The sequence below is a fragment of the Theropithecus gelada genome, chromosome 6 (genome assembly GCF_003255815.1).
Source record: "Theropithecus gelada isolate Dixy chromosome 6, Tgel_1.0, whole genome shotgun sequence".
Classification (NCBI taxonomy): domain Eukaryota; kingdom Metazoa; phylum Chordata; class Mammalia; order Primates; family Cercopithecidae; genus Theropithecus; species Theropithecus gelada.
Window position 1 is genome coordinate 109,333,594 of NC_037673.1, and position 27,255 is coordinate 109,360,848.

Here is a 27,255-nt window from a genome sequence, read left to right on the forward strand (position 1 = left end):
ACCCATGAATGTGACCTCATCTCAAAATAGGGTCTTTGTAGATACAACTGAATGAATGATCTCAAGCCAAGATAATCTGATTTAGGGCGGGCCCTATGTGCAATGACTGGTGTTCTTTCAAGAAGGAAGGAAGGAATATTTAGGACACAGACATAGAGACAAAGGGAAGAAGGCCCTGTGAAGATGAAGGCAGAGATTGGACACAAGTCAAAGAGCACCAAGAGCTATCAGAAGCTGGAAGAGGCAAGGATGGATTCTCTTTCAAAGCCCTTTGAGGGAGTGTGGCTCTGCCAACACCTTGAGTTTGGACTCCCAGACTCCAGAACTATGAAAGTTTGTGGTAATTAAAATATTCCTCCTTCACTGAAGATTTATTTTTTTGAGACAGGGTCTCACTATGTTGCCCAAGCTGGCCTCAATCTCCTGGGCTCAAGGGATCTTCCCGCTTTAGCCTCCCAAGTAACTGGGACTATAGGGGCATGCCACTGCACACAGCTATTTTTATTGAAGGAACTCTGTTTCTCTCTACAGAATATATATTTTGGAGTCGAGAGATAGCCAAGAACCAAGGGTAACCTGAGGCAAGGACTGATACTTGTGGGAACATCATTCACCACCCTTCACAGCCTGTCTCAACTGGGGTTCCTCAACACCAGAACATGACCTGAAAGGCCATTTTTTCACTTCTCCTGAAGCTACTGCATGGCTGGTAAACATTACAATGGGAAACACGCTCTGAAAGAGGGGTACCAACAAGGAGTGTCTAAGTGCAGAAGAAGAATCCTGGCTGGCCTCTGCCTTCCTAGAGCAGGCAACACTGGAACTCAATCTTGAAGGCTGAGCTGTTCAACAAGCAAATAAAGAGGAAAAGATAATGGGGGAGACTCTGGAAGTTTCAAGTAAGGAAATGACATTAAAAGGCCACAGTTGTTTCTCTCTGGTATTTCTTCAAAGGTTTTGTAAAAATCATTTGATTAGAGGAGAAAACAGACTGAAGTAAGGAAGAAAAAGTTGGTGAGCCAAGAGCTCTACTGGTGGTTCAGGTGGGAAATTATTAGTGCTCAAATACAGTCAGCGAAGTGGGAATAAGAACGGCAAGATACACTCTAGACCAGCTCCATCCAACAGAACTCCCTGTATGGACGGAAATGTTCTAGAGCAGCGCTGTCTGCTACGGTAGCCTGGTGTCACACACGGCTGTAAGCACTTGCAATGTGCCTAGTGTACCCAAGGAACTGAATTTTTAATTGTATTGTATTTTAATTAAACTCAAACCTAAATAGCTGTATGTGGCTAGTAGCTACTGTATGCATCAGTGCAGTTCTGGAAATATTCAAGGAGGTAAAAAAAAACAAAAAAAATACCATCCAAACTTGTGGCTGGTGACTTAGTGGATCATGGAGTTACTTAGCAATGAGAAAGCAAAACATAAAGAGAAGCTGATCTCTTCAGAAAGAAATGACCAGAGCTGACAATGTCTGGAGCTGACAATGATGTCAGCTTTGGACAGGCTGAATTTGAGAAAACAATTGAGTATGTGAGGGAGGGCTTATCAGTCAACAATTAGAAATGTAAGTCTGAAGGAAAGTGACTAGAACTGGGAAGTGATTAGAACTGGATAAATTTAGGAACGCCGGGCATGGATAAGGTTCAGGGAGGAGGTGTGGCAGTGTGGCGGGCAGGAGCGGAGGGTCAGTGGAGGACAGGGAGACAGGGACACCATTTTCTCAGGGAGAAAAGGAAAGGAGGTGAGGATGGGCAATAACAAAGGTGGTTTGCAGACTGTCAGGGAAGATGTGAAACAGGGACTCCCGTCTGATGGCTTCTGTTTTCTCTGCTAGGTATGGCAGGGGAATATCAGAAATGAGAAAGGAGGCTGACCTAGGACCAAAAAAGAAAAAAAAAAAAAAGAAGTTTACACAGCAGCACTGAGAGCTCAGCTGAACTCTCTCTTTGAAGATAGTAGACTGAGGAACACACTCTTTTCTTCCAACTCTGGAGACCTCATTAAAATAAAGTACAAAATAAAAAAGGATTAAAACCACAACAGAGATAAGAATGTGCTTGGGGCATTGGCCAAAACAAAATTTGGACACATACCTCAACGACCAAGTGAAAGGAAGAGCACTGATGAAAGACACAGAATAAACAAAATTCTATAATGTACACAAAGAGAATCTACCCAGAAGGAGGACGGCAGACACTGATTCAGCTTTGGCAGAGAGCAGGAAGGACAAGAATGAGAACAGAGGCTTTCAGAGGTTAACAGAGGTTACAGCTATGTAACTGTATACAACAACTGAAACTTCCCAGCGTATGACAGCCTCAGCTAAAGTCAACAGGTGCTCCTCCTATTAAAAATGCATACAAATGCTGCATAAAAAAGGAACAATGAGAGAAATAAATTCATTGCCAAGGTCAAAAGACAGCAAAATCTCCAGGTGCCAGAAATGAGAAATAAAGGTGAAGGGGTTGCCAGGAGGTGGTACTACTGCAAGCCCAGGGGCTGTGAGCAGGGCACAGAATGTGAGTGTGGGAGGGAGGAGATGGAGGGCGCCTGCGAGTCTAGCTGCTTGAGCTGATCCCTCTGCCTCATGCCTGGAGCCTCTCTGCCCGATCCATTGGTGAAAAGCTGAAAGTGCTGTCCACAGAAGGAATCCTGAGGCTGTGCAGAGGAGTCAACCTTCAGAAATCAAAACCCCAAACCAGTGGCACCTTTAGGCGTGAGGTCCAAATTTATACTATCTGTATATTGTGGGACTCCAAACTTGACATGAACACCAGAAACTGGTTTGGATTTTGCCAGGTCACCCACTGCCTCAGAAACTTCCTAATTTGTAAATCGCCCAGTATCATGAGAGAACAGGAGAGTTAAGCTTCCCATGACTGGGAGTCCAGGTCCACAAAGCTGCCAGACACAGAGCGAGGACAACTACAGAGAGCAGAAGATAAAACAAGAGAGCCAGCAATCTAAATCAGGAGCTGAATTCACCCTAGGAGAAATGAAAATAAAGCAACTGGTAAACCACATCACAATAGGCACACGGAGGATTCTTAAAGAGATAAAGGGAATAAGATTAAGATTCCCTTTAGATTAAGAAATAATGAAACAAAAATAGATTCCAGATCTTAAAAGCCTTCTTGTAGGGCTAGGTACAGTGGCTTCGGTGGTAATCCCAACACTTTGGGAAGCCAAGGTGGGAGGGTTGCTCAAGCCCAGGAATTTGAGGCCAGCCTGGGCAATATTGCAAGACCTTGTCTCTACAACAACAACAACAACAAAATTAGCCAGGTGTGGTGCATGCGCCAGTAGTCCCAGCTACTCAGGAGGCTGAGGTGGGAGGACTGCTTGAGACTGGGAGGGAGGTCGAGGCTGTGATGAGCTAGGAGGATCACACTACTGGACTCCAGCCTGGGTGATGGAGTGAGACTGAGACACACACACACACACACACACACACAGTCTCTCTCTCTCACACACACACACTCACACACACACACACACTCACACTGCCTTCTCATGGGATAGAGGCACCTCAGGTTCTGTGGGTCTGTGGGTGTTGTTCTGTTTCATTCACTACTGCATTGCCAACACCTTCAACAGGGACTGATACAGTCTCAATAAAATCTATTGAATGCCACCAAAAAACCTATCACTCTAAAATCTAATGCCTACTTAGAATACTGTGGTAGGCTGAATAATGGCCCCCAAAGGCATCCACATCCTCCTAAACCCTGAGAACTGTGAATGTAACCTTGCATGGCAAAAGGGAACTAGGATGGGTAGAGTATCATGGATCATCTAGGTGGACTCAGGACTCACAACTTCAGAACTCAGAAGTTACACCCCTCCCTGTAACAGGGAAGCAGGAACGCCAGAGTTAGAGTTCTGAAGATGCTATACTGCTGGCTTAGGAGATGAAGGAAGGGGCACAGTCAAAGGATGCAGACTCCCTCTAGATGCTGGAAACGACAAGCAAGTATATTCTCTCCTCCGGTCTCCAGAAAGATGCAGCCTTGCCGACACTTTCATTTTAGTGAATGAGATGCATTTTGGACTTCTGACCCCCCAGGACTGTAAGATGATAAATTTGTGTTGTTTTAAGCCACTAAGTTCATCATAATTTGTTACAGCAGTGACAGGAGATTATACAGCTATTATCAAGAGTGTGGGCAAAAGATTAAGAATCTATCACCTAAGATTAAGAATCTATCACCTATAGATCTTTGCTGAAAGAAATTGCTAAGAATACATGATTTTCAGTACCAAAAAAATTAAACCTGAGAAAAAGAATGGAATGAAAGAAACAATGGAAGTACAAGAGCTGACAGGGACACAGGTGGTGAAGTACTCCTTTGCTGCTGTTGGGCGGACGGGCTGGCCAGCGTTCCCTGAAGCTGCCCTGGAGTACTTGGTCAAAGCAAGACTCTACACACTTTGAATCCCAGCAGTTTCACTCCTGGACATGTGATCCTGAGAAATTCCCACCAGGCCGGAGGAGACACAGGGACTATGCCCTGCAGCATTGTTTGTGGTCATGGGAAGTGGGAAGCAATCTGATTGGCAGCGGCTGTAAATGTAATAGGTGGGTCACTACAGAATGCTAGATGTCCTTAGACACACAGGACCAGATGTACACACAGTCATATGGACCAACCTTAAAATTAGAGTGCTGAGGAGAAAAACATAAGAGAAGGTGACAGCACAATAACATTTAAATAAATTAAAAGTAATGCAAAACACTATCTTAGGACACGCACAAAATAGGGGGAAAGGGATGGGATATTATAGGGGATAAATTATTTATAAGTAATAAATTAAAAGAGGGACCAGTGAATGTGACTGATGAATATAATTATCTTCTCTCTCTGCCCTGAGTGCCAAATTAGAACAAAAAAAGCCAGGCATGGTGGTACGCACCTGTAGTCCCAGCTACTCAGGCAGCTTGCTACACAGGAGGATCACTTAGTCCAGAATTCAAGAGTTGAGTGCACTGTGATTACAACTGTCAATAGCCACTGCATTCCAGCCTGGGCAACATAGCCAGATCCCACATCTATCTATCTCTCTATTGATCTCTCTCTCTCTCTTTCTCAATCAATCAAAAAGAAAGTAAATGACGCAAGCCAGGAGCATGAGGGATTAGGCAGAGGGGGAAAGTGAGACGTTGGAGGGATTTGGCACTAGAGCTGTCAAACACAAAGAGTGTGCACAGAAGCAGGTTTCCAAAGTGCTAGTAAATTCCTCGAAAACGTGAGGCTGGGCAAGTATGAAACAGGTCAGCTATGCGGATGCTTCAATCTCAGGACAATTGTGGGAGCACAGACAAGAGTCAGCTGATGAAGTCATCTGTGAATATGGCTCACAGATGAGTGACCAGCAGGAAGGCAAGGTGGCACCAGAGTCCTAAGCAGGATCAGAAACATTTGTATTAGCCATAAAAGAGCCTGTTCCGCTGATGATATGTAGCAGTGCTCACTGGGTAGTTGTAATTTCAGGTAATTAGGTTGTAATTCATAATTTCACTGTGTAATGGAGCTGGTTGAGATGAGATGATTTCCATACTATAGAAGGGTGAGAATCACTAGGTTGGGAAAGCTCTACTTAATGAGCTTCATGCAGTTAGTCCCTGTGTAGTTTTTGGAAAGCTGCCGTCTCGAAGTCCAGGGTTTGTAGATATTTTGCTGAGAACCACACCTCTTATTGGAGACTTTATATGATTCTTCTTAGAGCCCTCAAATAATCAGAACCTATTTACAGCAAATATTTATTTCTTCCTATAAACTGAATTTACATGGTGTTTTATTGTTAATGGCAATTTTGACTAGGTGGAAACACAAGAGACCACAAAATAGAAGGAAAAAAAATCCAACAGCGTTTCCATTTCTCGGTAAGTGTGATAGGTGTGCTATTTTCTCTTTTGTTCTATAACCCACTAAAGTACCTGGATATGATTATCAAAAGGGTTACATCGGAAAAGGCCAGCATTTTGGCAATCTTCCTTTTCTCTTTTGTTTTCTTGTTTGTTTGTTTTGAGACAGAGTCTCGCACATCACCCGGGCTGGTGTGCAGTGGCGTGATCTCGGCTTGCTGCAACCTCCACCTCCCGGGTTCAAGCGATTTTCCTGCCTCAGCCTCCCGAGTAGCTAGGATTACAGGCGCCTGCCACCATGCCCAGCTAATTTTTTGTATTTTTAGTAGAGATGGGGTTTCACTACGTTGGCTAGGCTGGTCTTGAACTCCTGACCTCGTGATCCACCCGCCTTGGCCTCCCAAAGTGCTGGGATTACAGGCGTGAGCCACTGTTCCAGGCCAATCTTCCTAATTTCTTACCAGCTTTTTGACATATTGAGTCAGCTTCTTTCATGACAGCCAAGAGCTAGCCTTTAAGCAGCCTGGCTTCCTCATAGGTCCAGGGAGGCTGGGGTGAGTAAGCAAATACTGGTGCCCACAGCCAGAGTTGCCTCACAGTCTCCGTGGCTCAAGTGTGTGTAAGGCCCTCGTAAAGTAACTGGGAGCTGTGTCCACGGAAGCAGTGAAAGAACCAGGGTTCTGGGAATTCTCTGCTTTGGATTCCCCCTAAAACTCCCTCAGTCTACAGAGAGGAGGGGAACACAACACCGGACTCAGGTCAAGGTAAACGCATGCATACCACCAGCTTCCTCTTTTCTGCAACAAGCTCATGGTACCTTCACGTAGCATTAGAATGCCAGTAGAGTGGGTCTGTGAAACCCTAAGGAATCTGGCCCCCACATTGCTGTTTAACCCCCTGCTGGTTTGCATGGGAGTGGGGCTAGGCTGAGGACAAGCGTGGACCGAAGGCTACAGGAAAGTGGTCTAACCAACAGAATAATGACAACTGCCTCCCCTAATAAAGCCACCAGATCCCAAATTTTGGTACCTAGAGTTAACATCAATGTAGACTTGGGCAAGTTTGTTAAAGCTTTTGTGGGCCTCTGTTTTCCCATCTCTAAAAAGGGTATAATAATAGTACTTACCAGCTAGGATTCTGGCAATGATGAAACAAAATGTGCATAAATCATCGCCCATCACAAATAAGTGTTTGAAATATGTTCTGGGCTGGCAGAGCGTGGTGGCTCATGCCTGTAATCCCAGCACTTTGGGAGGCCGAGGCAGGCAGATCACGAGGTCAGGAGATCAAGGCCATCCTGGCTAACACGGTGGAACCCCGTCTCTACTAAAAATACAAAAAATTAGCTGGGTGTGGTGGCAGGCACCTGTAGTCCCAGCTAATCCAGAGGCTGAGGCAGGAGACTGGTGTGAACCCAGGAGGCAGAGCTTGCAGTGAGCTGAGATTGTGCCACTGCACTCCAGCCTGGGCGACAGAGCGAGACTCCGCCTTAAAAAAAAAAAGAAATATGTTCTGGGCTATTGTCATAATTTAGGTTTTCAAAATTATTTATTTTTAGAGTTTTTGAGACAGGGTCTTGCTATTACCCAGGCTGGAGTACAGTGGTGTGATCATAGCTCACTGCAGACTTGATCACCTGGGCTCAAGCCATCTTCCCACCTCAGCTCCCTGAGTAGCTGGGACTATGGGTGCACACCATCACATTTGGCTAATTTAAAAAAACTTTTTTTTTTTTTTTGGTAGATAAGAGGTCCTGCTATGTTACCCAGGCTGGTGATTTAGGCTTTGAGTAAGTCCTGCTTTCCCTTTAGAAGTATCTCATTTTAGTCTGAGGAGGGTCTAATGTGAGAGGGGTTCAGTCTGCAAATGTTCACAGAATGTCAATACGATCAATATTATTAACAGAGCCTTTCTTAAAAATAAGCCCTACTGAGCTTGCACTGGTAATAAGCAGCTCCCTGTGGAAGTGATTTCCTTCACGGGGTGAGCTGGGGGACTTGGAAGCGTGCCAGGCAGTGCCTCCATGCCTTGGGAGCCCCGGGGTGCCTGCACCCTGGTGGACTCCACCCTCCCTCCTCTTCTAGCTCAGATGACCCTGGTGAAGGGACAGTACAGGGCAGGCTCCACAGAGCAGGCAGCTTCCCTAGGAGACGCTGGGCTCATCACTGCTACATGGTGGGCCCAGGAGGAGCAGGCTGGGCATGAGGAGAAGGCAGAAAGCTTGCAGTTCTTTCTCTCAGTTCACCTGCAGAGAGGAAGTAGAGGACGCTTGGAGAAGCTCTTGGCCCATGTCCAGTGGGTGACCAGAGGACACTGCCTCCCCCTTCCCTGTCTCCAAGTGCTGACCATGATCATGATGTGGGGGAGTGTGCCGTGGTGCTACACCCCATTCACTGACTCTGGCTCATGGAAAGGCCTGGACAGACATCCTCTGAAAGAACTTCCCAATGATTCTGACACACACGTGTGGGGTCACCACAAGATGGATGAGTGAAACTGCCTGTTTCTCTGGAACTCTGATTCATGGCCAAGCTTGGCTGGTATCATGGTCAAAGCATGTAAATCAGCTGCATCAGAAACTTGTACTGTTGAACCAACATCCACATGCTCCTCCAAGCTCCTAAGCCCCTTTATGGTTAGGTAAAGCCATTTGCCTAGTTCTGGTCAACAGGCAGGGCACAGAAGCATTTAAATGCTGTGGTGGATGGAATACTATGCAGCCATAAAAAAGGATGAGTTTGTGTCCTTTGTAGGGACATGGATGCAGCTGGAAACCATCATTCTCAGCAAATTATCGCAAGAACAGAAAACCAAACACCGCATGTTCTCACTCATAGGAGGGAGATGAACAATGAGATCACTTGGACTCGGGAAGGGGAACATCACACACCAGGGCCTATCACGGGGGCGGGGGGAGGGATTGCATTGGGAGTTATACCTGATGTAAATGATGACTTGATGGGTGCTGACAAGTTGATGGGGGCAGCACACCAACATGGCACATGTATACATATGTAACAAACCCGCACATTATGCACATGCACCCTAGAACTTAAAGTATAATAAAAAAATAATAATAAAAAAATAAATGCTGTGGTGGGAGCTTTTGAGTGGGCTCTTAGGTGGTAGACGGCCAACAGTCTGAGTTTCTGAGTGAATGTATGGATCAGAAATGTGCACCTGTCCTCTAACCTGCATTGAACATATGGTACGGGCAAGAAACAATGTGCCATGCCACTGAGATTTGGGAAGTGAACCTGTTACTGCAGAAAAACCTAGCCTCATACTGACTAATATACCAGTCACACAAAAGAAGAGCCACCTGAGCCTCCTATTTGGAAGGATCACACTGAAGCCAGACCCGGCTCCTCTCAGCTCCCTCCCATGCAGCTAGATGAGAGCTGGGGAGAGCTAAGAGGAGCAGTGTTGAGACAGAGCTTGTTTTTACAGAACTTTTATGGATTTAAACTCAGCTAATATTGGCAACCTCTTCCTTATCCTGTAAAGAAATTCCTATGAAGAAATGGAACAAATAAGAAATGAACAAAGTTCAATAAAGGACAAAAAAGAAGACTCAGTTTATATGTGAATACCAAACCGTTAAAAGCTGTGAGATACAGATCATTCTCTATGATCCATACTTTTTTGTTTTTGCTTAATTTGGAAATTAAAGAGGACAAAGAAGAAAAAAGCAATCACATACTTCCACTGCCCAGATTTAACCTGTTATATTTTAGCATACTAGTGTCCTCTCTATTTCTATGTATATACTTCTGCATATGAAAAATTATACAACCATATGAATACATTCATTTAAAAAATAAATTAGAACATTGTAGAGAAGTTTAAGGTCCCTTTGAGGCCAATATAACATATTATCATTATGATGTTGGTTTATATTTTTCTGGTCTATTTTCAATATTTTTATATACACACATATGAATATCTATGAAATGGAAATTTATACAGCTAGAAATTCATAATAAGGTACTATTTTGCAGTCTGCATTTTCTCTATATAGCCCTGTGGTCGAGAAAAGCAACACCGAGGGGAGGTAGAGTGGGACCAGCTCAGATGGGACCATGGCCAAACGAGGCTAAAGGAGATGTGAGGGAAAACACGGATGACTATTTAACCTCTATAAGATCACAACAGTTACACTTCCAGGCTGGTCTCAAACTCCTGGGCTCAAGTAATCCTCCTGCCTCGGCCGCCCAGAGTGCTAGAAATATAAACGTGAGCCACTGCACCTGGCCAAGAGTGACTTTTATTTGGTTCAAAATAGCATGTCTACTTGTCTCTTGAATTTACTGTGGCAATGAAGCCAGAAGCCAGACTCCCAGGATGACAGAAGCCCGGGAGAGACAGATGGAATTCATTCCCAGACACGCAGAAAGCACCCAGGTAGAGCACACTGTGTAAGGAAGAAATTGTTAACACCTGATGACATGAACATGCAGAAGAATTTTGTAATTCTGAAGAATTCCTACAAAATCTCAGAAGGAACTTATGTGGCCGATTTGTGTTCAAGTCTATGATTCAGTGGGACACAGTTTCATGTGCCTGTGGTCACATCAAGTTTGCTTTGCCAAACACAGTGCGGAAAGCACTGATTATTTTTGCCACATCGTGGTTGACTTAAACAAAGTAGCTAAAAAAATGGGAACAACGTGGAGAAAGTGGTTCCTGCCATCACGCGACTCTCTGGGGAGCTCTCAGGGCACTCTCTGTGTTTACCTGTCCCCACCACTTGACATATACCTTTGCAATGATCTGTTTACTTGCCTGTCTCCCCAATATCCTTGAAGCCAGGGACTGTGTCCTGTTCATCATTGTAACCCCTCTGCCTGGCACAGAGATGACCGACCATGTTTATGAAATGAATGAATGAATGAAGAATAAAGTACTTCCTTTCTAGAGTAATTCTCCCTTGCCTACATTAAGCCCACTTCTTTATGTGTGAGGAAATACATGGCTGCATTACAGAGCATACAGAAATAAATGATTGCCTCATTCAATAATGAACTAGGACCAATAATAAAATTGCCTGTTGTTCCTTAGTTACTGCTCTGCCACTAGCCCAATTTGTTAACTGACTACATTAAAGATCTAATTTAATTAAATCTTGAACAAAGCTCAGAAGATCTACAGAGAGCACTTTGCTTAATTACAGGCGGGGTTCAAGCACCAATCCTATTGATCTGGTCAGTTAAAATTCTATACAATGAATGTGGGCAAAGAAAAAAAGAAAGTGGTCCCAGCTGCTCGTCAGGGAACTTTGATGAACTGTGGATTCAGAGCTGCTATAAAGACAGCAAAGGCGAACCAGCCTTGTACTCTGTACTGTCATAGGGATAAACAGAAAATGGCACCTCAGTTGCTCTGCAGAGCTACACATCGTGAAGAACAGAAGACAATGACAACCACAAAGGACAGATCCCTCCTGAGAAAAATAAAGCACACTTGGTGGGTGGACGGGTGGCGGCTGGAAGAAGACTTTCGGCACTTAAAGTCTAGTAAACAGGCATTCAAATGCATCTAGTACACTTTTTGAGATCCACACTCGTTTTGAAATAGAAAGACAATTCATGGTATGTATATACATTCCTGAGAGTATCTCTAGTTGAGGAAGAAATAAAAGTTAACATCATTTGAAGGTAACTGAAATAAAAACTATATAAAACCACACTAGTTGCACAAACTTATAAAAGGTAACAGATGTGACTGGAAGAAAGGTTTTGACTAAAATGTGTCTATGTGTGTAGGCCTGTATGTGTGTGTGTGTAATTATCCAATGTCCACATTAGAGTTCTTCAAACATCTAAGGATTCCTATTTAAAAAAATGACTGAATGCCAAAGACTCATAGGGACTTGGCAGGTCAGGCTATGCATGACCCAGGCAGTCTGGCCCCACAGCCCTGGTACCTAGTGCAGTGCCTCCGCACTGTGCTATTCTAAATACTGACCTCCAGAGTTGGAAAAAACAATGGAAAGTGGGGAAGGGGACTTTTTACTTTTTGCTAGTCAATCAAGGGCTGGCAAATGAGAGAAGAAAATTCATTCTAAACCACAATATGTAATTACACTGAACACCAACAATTTCCCTCACAAAACATGCACCATCAGAATGCACACGCTAAGAGTAAGTACATACCTAATTAGGGCATCAATCATAATCATCGGGGAGTGTAACCCAGGAAATTACAGGTGGCGTGAGCTCTAGTGCTAAGCAAATTTCGTCATGTTGCTCAGATAAAGCCTTTGCTGACTGGGATGATTTACACCTGCTGATGCAAGGATGGAGACTGGCATCCGATATAGCTGCATACTGAAAATATGCTTATGCACGTGAGTTAAGACAAAATGATGTTCAGATATGAGAGGCAGTAGTGCCAGCCTTTTAATTATGACATTAGCACACATGAAGAAGAGTTGATAACATTTAAAAATAGTAATTTCTTCCATATTTTTCAAATGAGGAAGAGTTGATAACATTCAAAAATAGTAATTTCTTCCATATTTTTATATAATGGCAAGTAAGAACACTTACAAATGGATTAAAAACAAAACGATGTACACATCCCAAGATTGTTGAAGGATAGAAGAGCAAGTTATTTACAAGGTCTTTTTTACGGCTAAGGGAGCAAGAGCAATGGTGAAGGATGATGAGACCCACTAGATGTATTTTTCCCTTTTTTTTTTTTTTTTTTTTTTTTGAGATGGAGTCTCCCTCTGTTGCCCAGGCTGGAGTGCAGTGGCATGATCTTGGCTCACTGCGACCTCCACCTCCCGGGTTCAAGCGATTCTCCTGCCTCAGCCTCTCAAGTAGCTGGGTCTACAGGCACACAGTACCACGCCCGGCTAATTTTTGTATTTCTAGTGGAGACGGGGGTTTCATCACATTGTCCAGGCTGGTCTCGAGCTCCTGACCTTGTGATCTGCTTGCCTTGGCCTCCCAAAGTGCTGGGATTACAGGCATGAGCCACTGCGCCCAGCCAGTATTTTTCCCCTTCTACGTCAACTTTATCTGTGTACAAAATTAGCAGTCAGAGCACAACTAGAAAACAAGCTTCTAATATTGCCAAGACGGAGAAAGAGAGTCAAGTAAGTCTAGTAATTCAAAGTGAAGTTCAGAGGGAAGTGTTTGAGGAATTCATTGCTTTACCCCCCTACCCAATCATAGATCAAACTCACAGCCAAACACAGAAGTGTTTGTGGGTTCCCGGGATTAAAAACTTCATCTTGGAAAAACTAAAGGCTTTAACAATTCTGCCAAACATTTCTATCCTGAAACATCACCTCCTTCAGTAATGGATACATGTCCTAAACCAAATGGTACTCAAACTAGATCAAGCCCTAGGGTGAATAGCAGGAGTCACACGTACACATCTGTAAACACAGAGACACACACATAATATGCACGCTTAAAGAGATACACATACATACATGCACACAATGTATTTTAACTTCAGTAAGTCTGCACCAGGAGAGATGACATTCTACATTAGATTCAGTATAAGTAAATGAGAGCAGGTGCTATAAAGCTAAATAAAATTTTATAGAAAAAAATTAAAAGGGGCAAATTCGATATCTTTTTCAAANCTAAATAAAATTTTATAGAAAAAAATTAAAAGGGGCAAATTCGATATCTTTTTCAAATTCTAAAGACTATTAGTTTATCTTAAAGAACATTTTAATTGAGCTTAGAAAAGACGTGTTTACCCTGGAAAGTTTAAAATCACTGCCCCGATGTAATTTTATCAACCAGTCAGATTTAAGATTCCAGAGAAAAGTGTGTTTTTTTTTTAAATCTTACCTCTACACCTTAGCGATTTCAAACTACTTTCAAGAATGACTTCATAACAAGAAAGACATAGTGATTCCCAAGATTACAAATGCCATAAAATTCTCACGGTGCCCTTGGTGCTATACACCAGCCTCTCTCAGCCCCATGCCCGGGAAGGGCCTGGCCATTATGGATGCAGCACGCTCACCCTCCTCCGGAGCCGGTCCCGCTCTTCCCGGATGGCATTCATGGTGGCCTTGGTCCGGTTCAGCTCTTCCTCTTTGCTGCACAGCATGGCGGTCAGGCTCTCATTCTCTTCCCTCAGCCCAGCCAGCTCCTTCTCCCACCGAGACCTCTCTTCAGCCAGGTTAGGATACAGGTCCCGGCCAAGCACCCCCTCAATCTCCTCAACTGTCTGTAAAACACAGCCCCAAAGAAAAGTCAAGTAAGTTACCTTGGAGAAAGGGGATGGGAAGAAAATAGGCTGAACAGGAATAAATGTCCACAGAGGAGTGTGTTCTAGAACCACTTTGTTATTAACAGTGATCATGACTAGGGATACCCCAAAGTTATCCTGTTCCCAATTTCAGATAAGGCTCTGTCACTTGCCTGGGGTACAGTCTGTGTTACCCAGCAACCTTCAGAGTAAGAAAAACAGTGAGTCCTCTCCTGGCAGCTGAGTCTGTCTGTGGTGCTAGCTGACACATCCACACAATGCTTATTTCCTTCACTTGAGTTCTAGAGTTGGTGGATACACACAGCCAGGCAGAAGGCCATTTAGTGATCCTGGTAATGTGAGGACAAACATGAGGTTGTAAACTGCATACAAAATCTAACTTGAAGCTTCCTAAATTATAGGCCTCCCACGTGCCAACTCAGCGATAAGATAGGTCACATTACCATTTCCAGCTTTTAGTGCCACATCCAAATTCAGATGGTGCAAATGAGGTTCAGTCTCAAGATGTGAAAGGCAAAAATAAACCTCATTGACACAGAAAAGAGGAAGCTCATTGTGGAGATTTCTAAGACAGCAGGGATTAAATTAATTAATAACACAGCTTCAAAATGGAAAGGAAAATCTTAGTAGCACATACAGAGCTTTAAAAAATTCATTTAAAAACATTTAAAGGAGAAGAAACATGCATAATATTAGGAAAAAAAAGGAAGAAGTCATTCTGCTTCACATTTACTGTCCTTTGAAAAAGGAAGCACAAGCCAGTGGATAATGAAACAAGAGGGAGAATTACTATGCAGAATACTATGTGAAGAGATGGGATAAGAAACAGAAGGCTGGCCGGGTGTGGTGGCTCACACCTGTAATCCCAGCACTTTGGGAGGCCCAGGCGGGTGGATCACCTGAGGTCAGGAGTTCAAGACCAGCCTGACCAACATGGTGAAACCCTGTCTCTACTAAAAGTACAAAAATTAGCCGGGCGTGGTGGCATGCACCTGTAATCCCAGCTACTCGGGAGGCTGAGGCAGGGAGAATCACTTGAACCTGGGAGGTGGAGGTTGCAGTGAGCTGAGATCACGCCACTGCACTCCAGCCTGGGCGACAGAGTGAGACTCCATCTCCAAAGAAAAAAAAAAAAAGGAAGAGAAGAGAAGAGAATGCCTCAAATACTAAAAAACATAAGGGTACATCACTCTTAGATGCTCATGTTGGTTCTCAAATCTTGCTGCCCCTTTCCCCATGTGCTGCTTTGTCCTTGCTTTAAGTCTGGAGACTCTCATCCTACTTGGCTCTGCTCCAGACCCTGTGGCTTTGTCCCTAGATGGTTAGTAGAGGCCCTTGGCCTCCTCCTTCCCTCTCAACCCCGAGGCTGGGGCTAGACCCAAGTTGACATCAAAATCAAATATAGGGCCCAGGAGATTCCAGAGAAAGAAACACCAGCAATTGCTTCTCCCTGCCCTGAATCACATCAACTACACATTTGCAATTGAGATGCAGAAAGATGGAAAACCAGCAGTGTTACAAACATGCATCATGGTTTACCTTGTGACACCACAGTTCTTTTGTGCAATCCAGGATTCCTACTGATAGAAACTTGGGCCTACATTTTCTCTTTATGGGCTCCTCCTAGACTTTTAAATTTGAATTGCTATGCCCAGGTCACTAACTTATGTCAAAGGAATATCAAGGTACTAGAGGCCTAGTATCAACAGCCTTGACTTTCCCGTCATTCACAACGAGTTTGTGCAGATGCAACAAATTCCTCTCACCATCTCAAACAGCAAGAGGAATTGATGAATGGACTCCTGAAATTGTATTCTAGAGGCCTTAGAGCTTTTCCAAAACTTACAGCTTAAGAGTGCTCTATGATGAACCACACTAAAATGACATGGTTCAATACTAGCAGTTGAATCGTTTCCAAGTAAATTGTCCTTTTTACTGCAAAGCCAGTGAACCTGACTGCTGACATCATGACTTTTTCTGAAATAATTCAGCCCAACCAAAATTTCTAGGGTCCCCATTTCTAACCCATGGCCCAATCTATTGTATGGCTCTCATGGAAACTTTCATCCCTAGTAAGTATTTAAGAAAACTGCGCTTCAAGAGAAGGATTGGACCATTTCCCTTTGAGAACCTCACAGGGCCTCACAGAGGGCGAGGAAGGTCTACCTTAATCGCCAGGTCGCAGTGCTCGCTGGCCGTGGTGAGCTGCTCGATGTGCCTGTCTACCTCGGCCACGGAGAGGCTACAGCTGCTCTTCTTTCTGCCGCAGACGACATTCTCCAGCCCCGTCAGCACCCTCTGCAGTTCTGAGTTCAGGTCACTGCAGTTGTCTGTGAGTGAACGAAGACAAAATGTGTTACACAGGGCAACAAATGCTCTCTGTTTTGCTTACCATGAGGGACCCATTCAGGTAATGGGACAGCAATGGAGCTTGACATTTCAAAGCTCATGCCAGCCTGCCTAACCTCACAGGCACTGTCTCTGAGGCTTGGAGCCAGTGCAAAGCTCTTTTTATTAAGCAGTTTCAGACGATGGTCATTTTCTGAATTCTCTTGTCTTTCACTCAAAGCAGCCACATCTTGAGTTTCTTTAGTAAGAACAAAGAAACGCCCAGAAGAGGCTGTTGGCACTTCCAGAGCCTCTGGTCAACCTGTCTGCTCAGTCATTCAGACAAGCACTAACTGCGGAAAGATCCCGTAACTTTACTAAATGTAACAAAAAGTCTCAGAATGAGCAGAGATGCTAGGTATTTTGAAAAATAGAAACTGTGTAAGAGATAGTCCTCGCCCTCAATGAGCCTAAAACCAAGACTTTTCCATGACAGAACCAATCAATATGCTCCACCGTTGCAATTTAATCCATGTTCTTTCATTGGGGAAAAAAAAAAACTGTTTTAAGAAATTCCTTATTGTTCTCCAATAAGGCAACCAATTCTAATCATTTGATTTTGACTTAAAAACTTGGGTTGCTTTGAATTGCTGGACATCCAGGGCCTGGTCAGAGAAGTAAAAAAATAATTATAATGTGACCCAGATGTATCTCGGAAGACAATTTTGTTGGGAAAAAAAAAAACTCCCCTTAAAGTCAAATACAAAGTTTGTAACCAGCTATTTTGGATTCTGTCTATCGCCACGCCATTCAATTATTGTTGCAGGGCAGATGCTGACTGATTATATGTAATCTTTCAGAGTATATTCTTCCCCTACATCCAGCCTGACCCTGCATGAAAGTTGCTCGGTGTCTTCCATTTTCTTCTTCTCTGTTGCATGCTTCTCACCACAGGTTCCATGGACTAAAATGGTCAACTGCTTTTGGGACTTACCTTTGGAAGGCTTCAAGAAAACTCTTGGCACAACAGGAACAGGACTTCTCAGAATGTTTTAGTCAACCTCATCTGGTCGCCTCTATCTGTAAATTACCTAAATCTAGAGAGATCAGCCTAAGGCTTTCACTCCAACCAGTACACACAACTATTCCACCTACTTCTCAAACCTGTTCCTCCCCGATCTCTCTCATTTCCATGGATAGCACCTCTATCCACCCAGTTACTCAGGTGAGCTCTGAGGCAACCTTCCATGCCTTTGCCTGACATACTAAATCCAATTCATCTTGTGACCACAACCTCCAAAACTTATTCTCAAACTGACCTCTTATTATCATCTCTACTGATACGATCCTGCTTTAAGCCATCATCATCTCTCAACTGGACCACTGTAAATCTCCTACCTCCACTCTCCCTGTGGTCACCAAAGTTAGCCTCCTAAAAGCGCAGATCAGAACAAGTTATTTTTCTAGCTCAAACTGTCTAATGGCTTCCCATCATCATTCATGTAAAGTCCCAACTCCTTACCAGAGTCTGTAAAACTCTGCATGATCAAGACTGATGTGCTCAGTTCAGGCTGCAACATGTTCCTGGGGAGCTTTTATAAATTACAGATGCCCAGGCCCCACCCCAAACCAATCACAATCACAATCTCTGGGGGTGGGGCTTGCACAACGGCAACTTTAGGTTCCTCAGGTAATTCTACCGTGCAGTCAGAGTGAGAACCACTGATCCGATCTTGCTTCACCCGACCACCTTCCCCTGTTCACTATGCTCCATTCACACTCCTTCCCCTCATTCACTATGCTCCATTCACACTCCTGGCCTTCTTTCTTCCCCTGGAATATGCCAGACTCCTGTCTGCTCCACGGGTTCCTTTTCCTTTGCTGTTTCCTTTGTCTAGGCTGATTTTTTAAAATTTTAATTAAAAAAAAAAAAAAAAAAACCCTCCTTCTTAGAGACAGGGTCTTGCTCTGTTGCACAGGCTGGAGTGCAGGGGTACAATCCTAGCTCACTAAAGCTTTAAACTCTTGGGCTCAACCTATCCTCCTCCCACCTCGGCCTCCCAAGTAGCTGGGACTACAGGTACACATCACCACAACCAGCTTGTGTTTTTATTTTTGTGCAGAAATAGGGTCTATGTTGCCCAAACTGGTCTCAAACTTTTGGCCTTAAGCGATCCTCCTGCCACAGGCTTCCAAAGTCCTGAGATTATAGGCATGAGCTACCATGCCTGGCCAACCAAATTTCTACATATTGTTCAGCTCTCAGCTCAAATGCTACCTCCCAACAAGCTCTTCCCTATCTAAAGCATGGAGTTTCACCTCCTCCCTTGCCCAGTCCCTATCTTCTTATCCTATTTTTTTCATGGCAATTATCGCTATCTGATTTGACTTATGTGTTTGTTTTCTCTCCTCTACTAAAACATAAGCTCCAGGAAAGAAGGGACTTTGATCTTCCTCACCATTGTATCTCCAACACAGAATAGGGTAGGCAGTCAAATATTATTTTTTAAACGAGCAAAGGGAAACACCACATCACCATTTATTTAATAAACAGGAAGGCTATAAACAGACTCTATAACAGTATGTTTTTCTTTTTCTTTTCTTTTCTTTTTTTTTGAGATGGAGTCTCACTCTGTCTCCCAGGCTGGAGTGCAGTGGTGCAATCTCAGCTCACCGCAAGCTCCGCCTCCTGGGTTCAAGCGATTCTCCTATCTCAGTCTCCCGAGTAGCTTGGAATACAGGTGTGTGCCACCACACCTAGCAAATTTTTATATTTTTAGTAGAGATAGGGTTTCACCATGTTGGCCAGACTAGTCTCGAACTCCTGACCTCAATGCTTTTGTTCCTTGTTATGGACCTCAACCTGAGCTGCTAAGAACTAGGATGCTCATCACTGCAGAGGCCCTCTGGAGATGGAGGCAGGTGGACACCACCCACTGGAGGCAAAGGACCCAAGTGAGGAGCAGAACTCCTCAGAGAACACACCAACCAGCCTCTGAATGACCATGTACCCTCTGGTGCAGGTCTCCTGGTATCCAGAGCTGGTGTGAATACGCTCTCCTGAGTTACGTGCATTAAGTGCTCATGAGTGAGATGCTCATGAAATATTCAGACATTCTGTGCTGATTTCCCTAGCACAGGTCCACCTGATGCAATAATCACACTGGAAATGTCTGCTGAGGGGCTCTCACAGCAGGGCCGGAGGGGTGGCAACAGTTGCTTATTGAGGGTGCTGGGTTACAGGCAGCAGGAAGAGGGGCAAGGCATGTGACCAGTATTTCTTTCTCATACTTAAATTAGGCAGTTGCCGAGCCCTGACTCAGGCCAGAAGCAGAGTGCAAAGACGGGTAAGAGACTAACCTTAACTGTGAGAGACTCCCAGATTTACAAGGCCACTGCCCCGCCTCTCTGCTGCCCACCACTACTGTAAGGAAAGTAACCATAGAGGCCAGGCGCAGTGGCTCACTCCTGTAATCCCACTACTTTGGGAGGCCAAGGTGGGTGGATCACCTGAGATCAGAAGTTCAAGACTGGCCTGGCCAATATTGTGAAACCCCATCTCTACTAAAAATACAAAAATTAGCCAGGTGTGGTGGCACACACCTGTAATCTCAGCTACTGGGAAGGCTGAGGCAGGACAATCGCTTGAACCCAGGAGGTGGAGGTTACAGTGAGCTGAGATTGTACTCCAGCCTGGGCAACAGAGCAAGACACAACACTCTATCTAAGAAAGAGAGAAAGAGAGAAGGAAAGAAGTAAAGAAAGGAAGAAAGAAAGGAAGAAAGGAAGGAAGGAAAGTGGCCAGGTGTGGTGGCTCATGCCTGTAATCCCAGCACTTTAGGAGGCCAAGGCAGGCAGATCACGAGGTCAGGAGTTTGAGACCAGCCTGACCAACATGGTGAAACCCTGTCTCTACTAAAAATACAAACATTAGCAGAGCACAGTGGTTCATGCCTGTAATCCCAGCTACTCAGGAAGCTGAGGCAGAAGAATCGCTTGAATCCGGGAGGTAGAGGTTGCAGTGAACTGAGATCGAGCCATTGCACTCCAGCCTGGGTGACAGAGGGAGACTCCGTCTTTAAAAAAACAAAAAAGAAAGAAAGAAAGGGAAGTAACCATAGGTAACACAGTGCAGACACAAGACAGAGAGTTGGCAAGATGTGAGGTCATTTATGTTGATGCACAGACTCTAAAGAGTATCTGTCCTTCAAATCAAGAAGGGCTACACATGCTTTCTTTGGTCACAGGAAGCTGAATGTATAAAAACACAGGTGGGGTGATGAACCCCACAAACTCCAATTTGTGCTGCAGAGCTCTGCACTGTGGCTTCACACAGGCCCATCAGTGCACTGTGGCTTCACACAGGCCCACCAGTTAGCACTTGGCTGTCCATTGCTATTTTTCCCTGTTTGGAGCCTCACGGGAGGATGAGGAGACTGGGCCACCTGGAGCAGGTATTCTGTGTCCCCTGTCAAGGTACTACCTCAAGGTACCAAGCACTCATCACCACTCATCCCCAGCATCCACATGGCTCCAGAGAGAACTGTCTTTCAGAGTCTGTGGCATAAGGTGCCACAGTAGGTCCTAAGTATGGGAGCAGAGTTGCTGAATCATATGGTAATTCTATGTTTAACAAAAACAACGAAAAGCAATGACTCAAATAATTGTACCCCAACGTTCATAGCGGCATTATTCACAGTAGCCAAAAGGTGGAGTAGCCCAGGGGTACACTGACAGATGAAGGAATAAAATGTGGTCTCTTAATACAACGTAATGTTATTCAGCCTTAAAAAAAGAAATAAAATTCTTTTACATGCTACAACATGAACCTTGAAAACATTATACTAATTAGAATAAATCAGACACAACATGACAAATATTTCCACTAATACGAGGTATCTAGAAGAGGCAACTGCGGAGACAGGAGATAAAGTTTACCAGGGGCGGGGGTGATGCAAGAATAGGGAGTTATTGCTTAATGGGTACAGAGTTTACGATGGCATGAAAATGTCCTGGAAATGGGTGGTGGTGATGGTCACATTAACTCTGTGAATGCCACTGAACTGTACACTTAGAAATGATTACCATGGTAAATTTCATGTTTATGTTACCACAATAAATATAATAAATGTATTTCAGTGAGTAAAATGAGGAGATATAAGCAAATAGGCATATGAAACGGAAAACAGTAACCTTCAGGAATGGCAGTACATTCAGAAAAGATTTGAGGTATTGTAATTTAATTTAAAAAGATTTTTTCCCCTGTGGGTTGGAGAGCAGGAGAAGGAAGAAAGAGATGTGGGAAGTCTAAGGACGAGGGGGAGTAATGTACTCTTTAGGAAAACCCTGGCCCCCACTGCCACGCAACTCCACGAAGGGCAGCTGAGGAAGGCCCACTGGCTTTCTCCCTCAGCCTCACTGTAGTTTATTTTTTTATTTTAAAAATTATTATTATTATTTTTTTTCCAGAGGCAGGGGTCTCATTACGTTGCCCAGGCTAGTATCGAACTCCTGGGCTTCAATCCTCCCACCTCAGCTTCCCAAGTGGCTGGGATTACAGGCGTGAGCCACCTGTGCTGTGCTTTATACATCAAAGGAAACTGCTACTATGTCCAGGAGACAGAGAGGAGGCCTTTGGTAGCAAATACACATTCCTTTAAGTGTATTTGTACTGTGCCTCTTTCCAAAGAATTTGAGGTTGCTTATCACGAGCAGCCACAAATAAGGAGAAAACACGGTGACTGGATCAGGGAAAGGCTGCGAGCAAACGGAGGCTGACCCAGCTGAGGGCTGACTCCTCCAGCCAGCCTTGAGCTTCCTGGCAGCCTGAGCAAATATGAATTATCTCCTGACAGAAAGGAGGAAGCATTCTGGTTTCACAAGGGAGACAAGGTGTTTTTGGCAACAGAGACTAGAAGGATTTGGGTACACGGTACTTCATACGTGGTGTGAAGTGATGTGACGCCAGTCTCCTTAGCCAGTTTCACACATATGCAGATTTCATATGGTTTCTTCTTATGCTAACCTTCAGTTAAAATTAAAGTTGCAGACCATTTAAAGTACAAGGTAAAGGGAACTCTGGGGAGCGCTAGGCTCACATAATCTTGGCACTCAGTCTTCAAAGTTGTCTGATAAGACTGAACAGGACCCAGAAGACTGGATGGAACGGACCTCCCCCTTTGTCCAGCAGATGCAAACCAGTCATCTGCAGCCAAAGATGTGCTTGCATATGGGGTGGGGTTATGGTGTCTGGCGTGGTCTTTTTTTAATTTTTAAAACAGTTTTTGAGTTAATTGTCAACATTTTAAAAATTGCTAAAATTTATGACTATTCTCGTAAAATGAGAAGATCTGACAATGCTGGGCCCAGCTTCTCAACCACAGCCATCTGCGGAGGGGCCAGCCGCAGACCCCGGGACTCCGCACGCCCAACCCACGGTGCTCCTCCGCTCTGCCCGCCTCCACCCGAGTCGGTGGCTCCTCCTGCCCCTTTCCTCTTTTCTAAATGCAGTTTTCCTCAGTTGGCCTCCTGATAAGAGCTCAAGAATACACAGCTCAGGTTATATTTTTCTAATGAGAACCAGAGCCTTAGGTTTTTATGTTGCTGTTTGGGGAAAGACCCACATACGGCAGGTCCTCAAATAACATTTTGTTCAACATCGTCTCATTATAACATAGATGAGGAGGGAAACACGGATTCCCAGCTGGGGCCACTGTCTGTGTGAAGTTTGCACATTGTCCCCTCCCCATGGCTGTGTGGTTTATCTTTGGGTATTCCAGTTTCCCCTACACCCCAAAGCTCAGCACGTTCGGTTCATTGGTATGTCTAAATAGCCCCAGTCAGAGACAGAGACAGAGAGACAGAGAGAACGAATGTGTGTGTCCTGCAATGGGATGGCACCTGGCCAGGGTGGGTTCCCATCCAGTACCCTGAGCTCCCGGGATAGGCGTCAGCTACCTGCGACAGTGACCTAGAATAAGGGGTTAAATAATTATCTCCCTTATTTTTATTAATCTGCCCTAAATGTACATATAGCTCAAGTTTATTCCCACGTTTAATATTAGAAGTGTTTTGGGTCTCTATTTAGAAATTCACTAACATTTCTGTGACCACAAATACACTACAGGAACTTAACTCTTGATTATATGAATTAACCATAAATGTGGTATCGTTACACGTCATTTCATTTAAGGTTGCATTTTCCAGGAACCTATCAATGACACTGAGGACTTACTATACTTTGGAAATCTGGAAAGGAGGTAAGAGGACATTCATGGCTATGAAAACTAAGAAGGCTAATGAGCCTTCTTGCTTAAACACACACAGTGGGCAAAGCTGATTTTCTTCTTTCTCACTTAGGATCAGCTATGCCTATGACCAGAGTTGACACCATTAACTACGGCAGAGTTGGTTCATTTTGAATCAGGTGTTAAAAGTTGCTTTTTTAAACAAACAAGCCCTGTAAAAATCCTAACTCAAATAAAAGTGCAGCTCCAACAAGTGAGATGTTACAAACACTCCACTGGTCCACCTGATTCCAACCAAGCAGTCCCCTCTTTACCAGAATGACTTTGCTCCAAAGTATGGTTCCAGCTTCCAAAAGCACATGTTCCTGGGGATCGGTACTTGCTTCACACTAGTGGTTAGGTATCTGCCTGGTTTGGAAGCCTTCCATGCTGGGTCTTGATTAAGCTTTGCCTTTGATACGGCTTGGGTTTGTGCCCTTGCCCAAAAACCATTCTGAATTGTAATCGCTAGTGTTGGAGGAGGTGCTTGTTGGGAGGTTACTGGATAATGGAGGCAGACTTCTCCCTTGTTGTTCTCGTGATAGTGAGTTCTCATGAGACCTGGTTATTTAAAAGTGTGTAGCACCTCCCCTTTCTCTCTTTTTCCTCCTTCTCTGGCCATGTAAGATGTGCTTGCTTCCCCTTCACCTTCTGCCATAATTTTAAGTTTCCCGAGGCCTCCCCAGTCATGCTTCCTGTACAGCCTGTGGAACTGTGAATCAATTAAACCTTTTTTCTTTATAAATCACCCAATCTCAGGTAGTTCTTTATAGCAGTGTGAAAACGGACTAATACAGCCTTGAAATCTCATTTTCCAGGAAGCCTTCCCAGCCCTTTGGCACTCAGCCCTAAAAGTTGATGATTTCATTCATTCAACAGTGTGTTCCCAGAGACTCGCAGTGCTGGGCATGGAACGTGTGCTCTACAGACACTGGATGAGATTAACATGTAAAATCAATGGAAGACTTTTTATAAGCCAACTTTTTAAAGTCCCAAGTTTTTGTTAATTCACTTGTTAATCAAGTATCATCAAATTTAAAACATATCAAATGACATTATCACAGCCTGCTAATAAGGTAGAAAGCTTTCAATTAAGATCCCCAAGGTAGAAAGCTGTCAGTGAAGTTAGAGACATAAGCCACAGAGAATTTTAGCCAGGCTAAGAAACAGAAGCATCTGTAGGCCTGCTACAATGTGTGCTGTAGCAGGATTGGCCATTCACCATATCCTTGCCGCCTCCTGAGGGCCAACGCACACCACCCACCCCTCTTTTCTGACTGGGCAAACACCATGCCTGGTAAAGCAATTCAAGGTGGAAGAGAGACCTACAGATTCTTTCAGCATCAATACAGACTTTCTGTAAAGGCAAGATGTTATATCCCAGGGATGTAACAGTTCAGATCTTGTTGTAGCTCTACAGCTGAAACCAGGAGGGCTGTTGTTTTTTTTTTTGAGCATTCCTCTGTACTCTGCATACAGCAAGGCCCTCTTTAATTCCACTGAGGAACAAACACAAACCAAAAAAAAGTAACATAGAAAATTAGAAAACAGAATAGTCATCTTTTAGGGCTGAACACCAAAGAGAAGACTGAAAGGTCTGGGAGGAAGGGAGAAAGAGTATCCATAGAGGTTACCCCTTGCTTTGTGTCCCATGTTGCCTCTGTCTACCTAAGACAAGAAGACTTATGAGAACAATGTTGTGGTAGTTTAAAAACTCCTCAATATCACCTGTAATGGACAAAATGACATTAGGACTCTCCTGCTGCAACATGGTAATGAGGACCATAACCCACATATGTTCTTGCAAAAAAAAAAAAAAAAAGTTAACCTCAAATCTTATAAGAAAACAATCAGATCATCAGATTGAGGGACATTCTATTATACCACCAACTGACGTCCTCAAAATGGCAATGTCACGAGAGACAAAACAGCAGGAGGGAGGATCTGTTCTAGATTAAAGGACAGTCAAAAGACATGAAAACTACATATAATGTGTGAGCCTTGACTGGATCTGGGACTAAACAAAAGCAACCAAGGACATTAATGGGACAACTGGGGAAATCTGAATATGGACTGTGGATTGTCAATGCTTCATCAGTGGTAAAATTCTCAGGTGTGATGAAGGCACTGTGTTTATTATAGGAGAAGGTTCCTTCTTGAGAGGTTTATGCATATGGCTTTAGGGGGTGAAGCATCATGATGTCTGCAACTTTCAAATGGCTCAGAAAAAAACGTATACACAAACACAAATGCGAGCAAGAGAGAAAAAAATCAAAATGTGGCAAAGTGTTAACAATTGGTTGATTAAGATGAGTGGTTTATGGAGGTTTGTTTTACCTTTTCTGTAAGTTTGAAGATCTTTAAAATAAAAAGTTGAGAAAACACTAGGCAAGAAGGTCTCACATGGTCTGGATATGCTGCAGCGGAGATTTAACATGGAGAGTACAACATGACCAATTCTCAGTGCAGCCACCAGAACAGGAGAGCTCTCTTGTAAGTATGCCTTCTACATCCAAATGATCACCAAGTACACAGGCACAAGTTGACAGGGACAGGAGGCAGAGAAATTCTAGGCAGAAAAGGGCAGGGTCCCTGGTGAAGCCCCACCCTGAAGCCTAGAATCATGGCCCAAAGTGAGAATATGCAACCTTTTTTCCCCACTGGAATGCTACCTTTTCCAAAATCACCCATGGCCCACCCCGCCCCCCATCCTATACCCATAAAAACCCTGACCCAACTGGCAGAGAGCAGAGAAGGGAAGAAGAAGAGAAGCAGCTGGATGTCAGAGACTGTGGTTTGATGTCAGAGAGCAGCAGCTTGACTTCAGAGCAATGGCTTGACACCATTGCTTTGGAGAGGAGTCCGGCTGAGGACAGCCAGAATCCAGGGGAAGATTACCTTCCCATTCCATCCCCCTTCTAGCTCCCCTTCCTGCTGAGAGCCACTTTTATTGGCAATAAAATTCTCTGTATTCACCACCCTTCAATCCTTTGTGCCACCTGATTTTTCCTGGATGTCAAACAAGAACTTGGGTGCCATGGGTGCAGATGCTAAAGGGTGTCACACTGACCCTCTGCCTTCAGTGGTGGAGAGCAACTGCCTCACATGAAAAGGCAGAGGGCTCATTGAGCTGTTTAACACTTAAGCTGTCCACGAATGGCAAAGCTAAAAGAGCACTGTAACACATGCCCTCTGGAGCTTTGGGGGGTCACAGGTCTTCCCCCGAGATGCTGCTGTGGGGCCATCCCGGAGTTTTGCTCCTGCTGATGCTCAAAAGCACTTGCTCCGGCCTCTGCACCCACTCACCTGCGTGCTCCTCCTCCCTCGAGGGGTAGAGAGCTGCGGACTGAGTAAGCGAGGCACCCCTGTCACGAGGCCTGAGAAGGGGTCAAGGACAATTTCCTCTTTCAAAGTCAGGGTGGGGGGCCTGAGAAGCGCAAGCTGCTACCCCATCACATTCTGACTATAGATCTCTGTTTCTTTTCTCAAAGCAATCGAGGCTGCATTTTCAGAACTTCTATTTT

The 27,255-nt window shown here is 44.3% G+C and overlaps 1 protein-coding gene across 2 annotated transcripts in view; it reads right to left on the bottom strand.

Moving 5' to 3' along the window:
• MCC (MCC, WNT signaling pathway regulator) overlaps positions 1–27,255 on the bottom strand; it is a 466,526-nt gene that overhangs the window by 59,019 nt on the left and 380,252 nt on the right. For both annotated transcript variants that reach the window (XM_025387469.1, XM_025387470.1), the window contains 2 exons: positions 16,284–16,447; positions 13,869–14,075 (listed from right to left, as the gene is read on the bottom strand). In XM_025387469.1, coding sequence (XP_025243254.1) covers positions 13,869–14,075; positions 16,284–16,447 — 371 coding nt within the window. The remainder of the gene's footprint in view (positions 1–13,868; positions 14,076–16,283; positions 16,448–27,255) is intronic.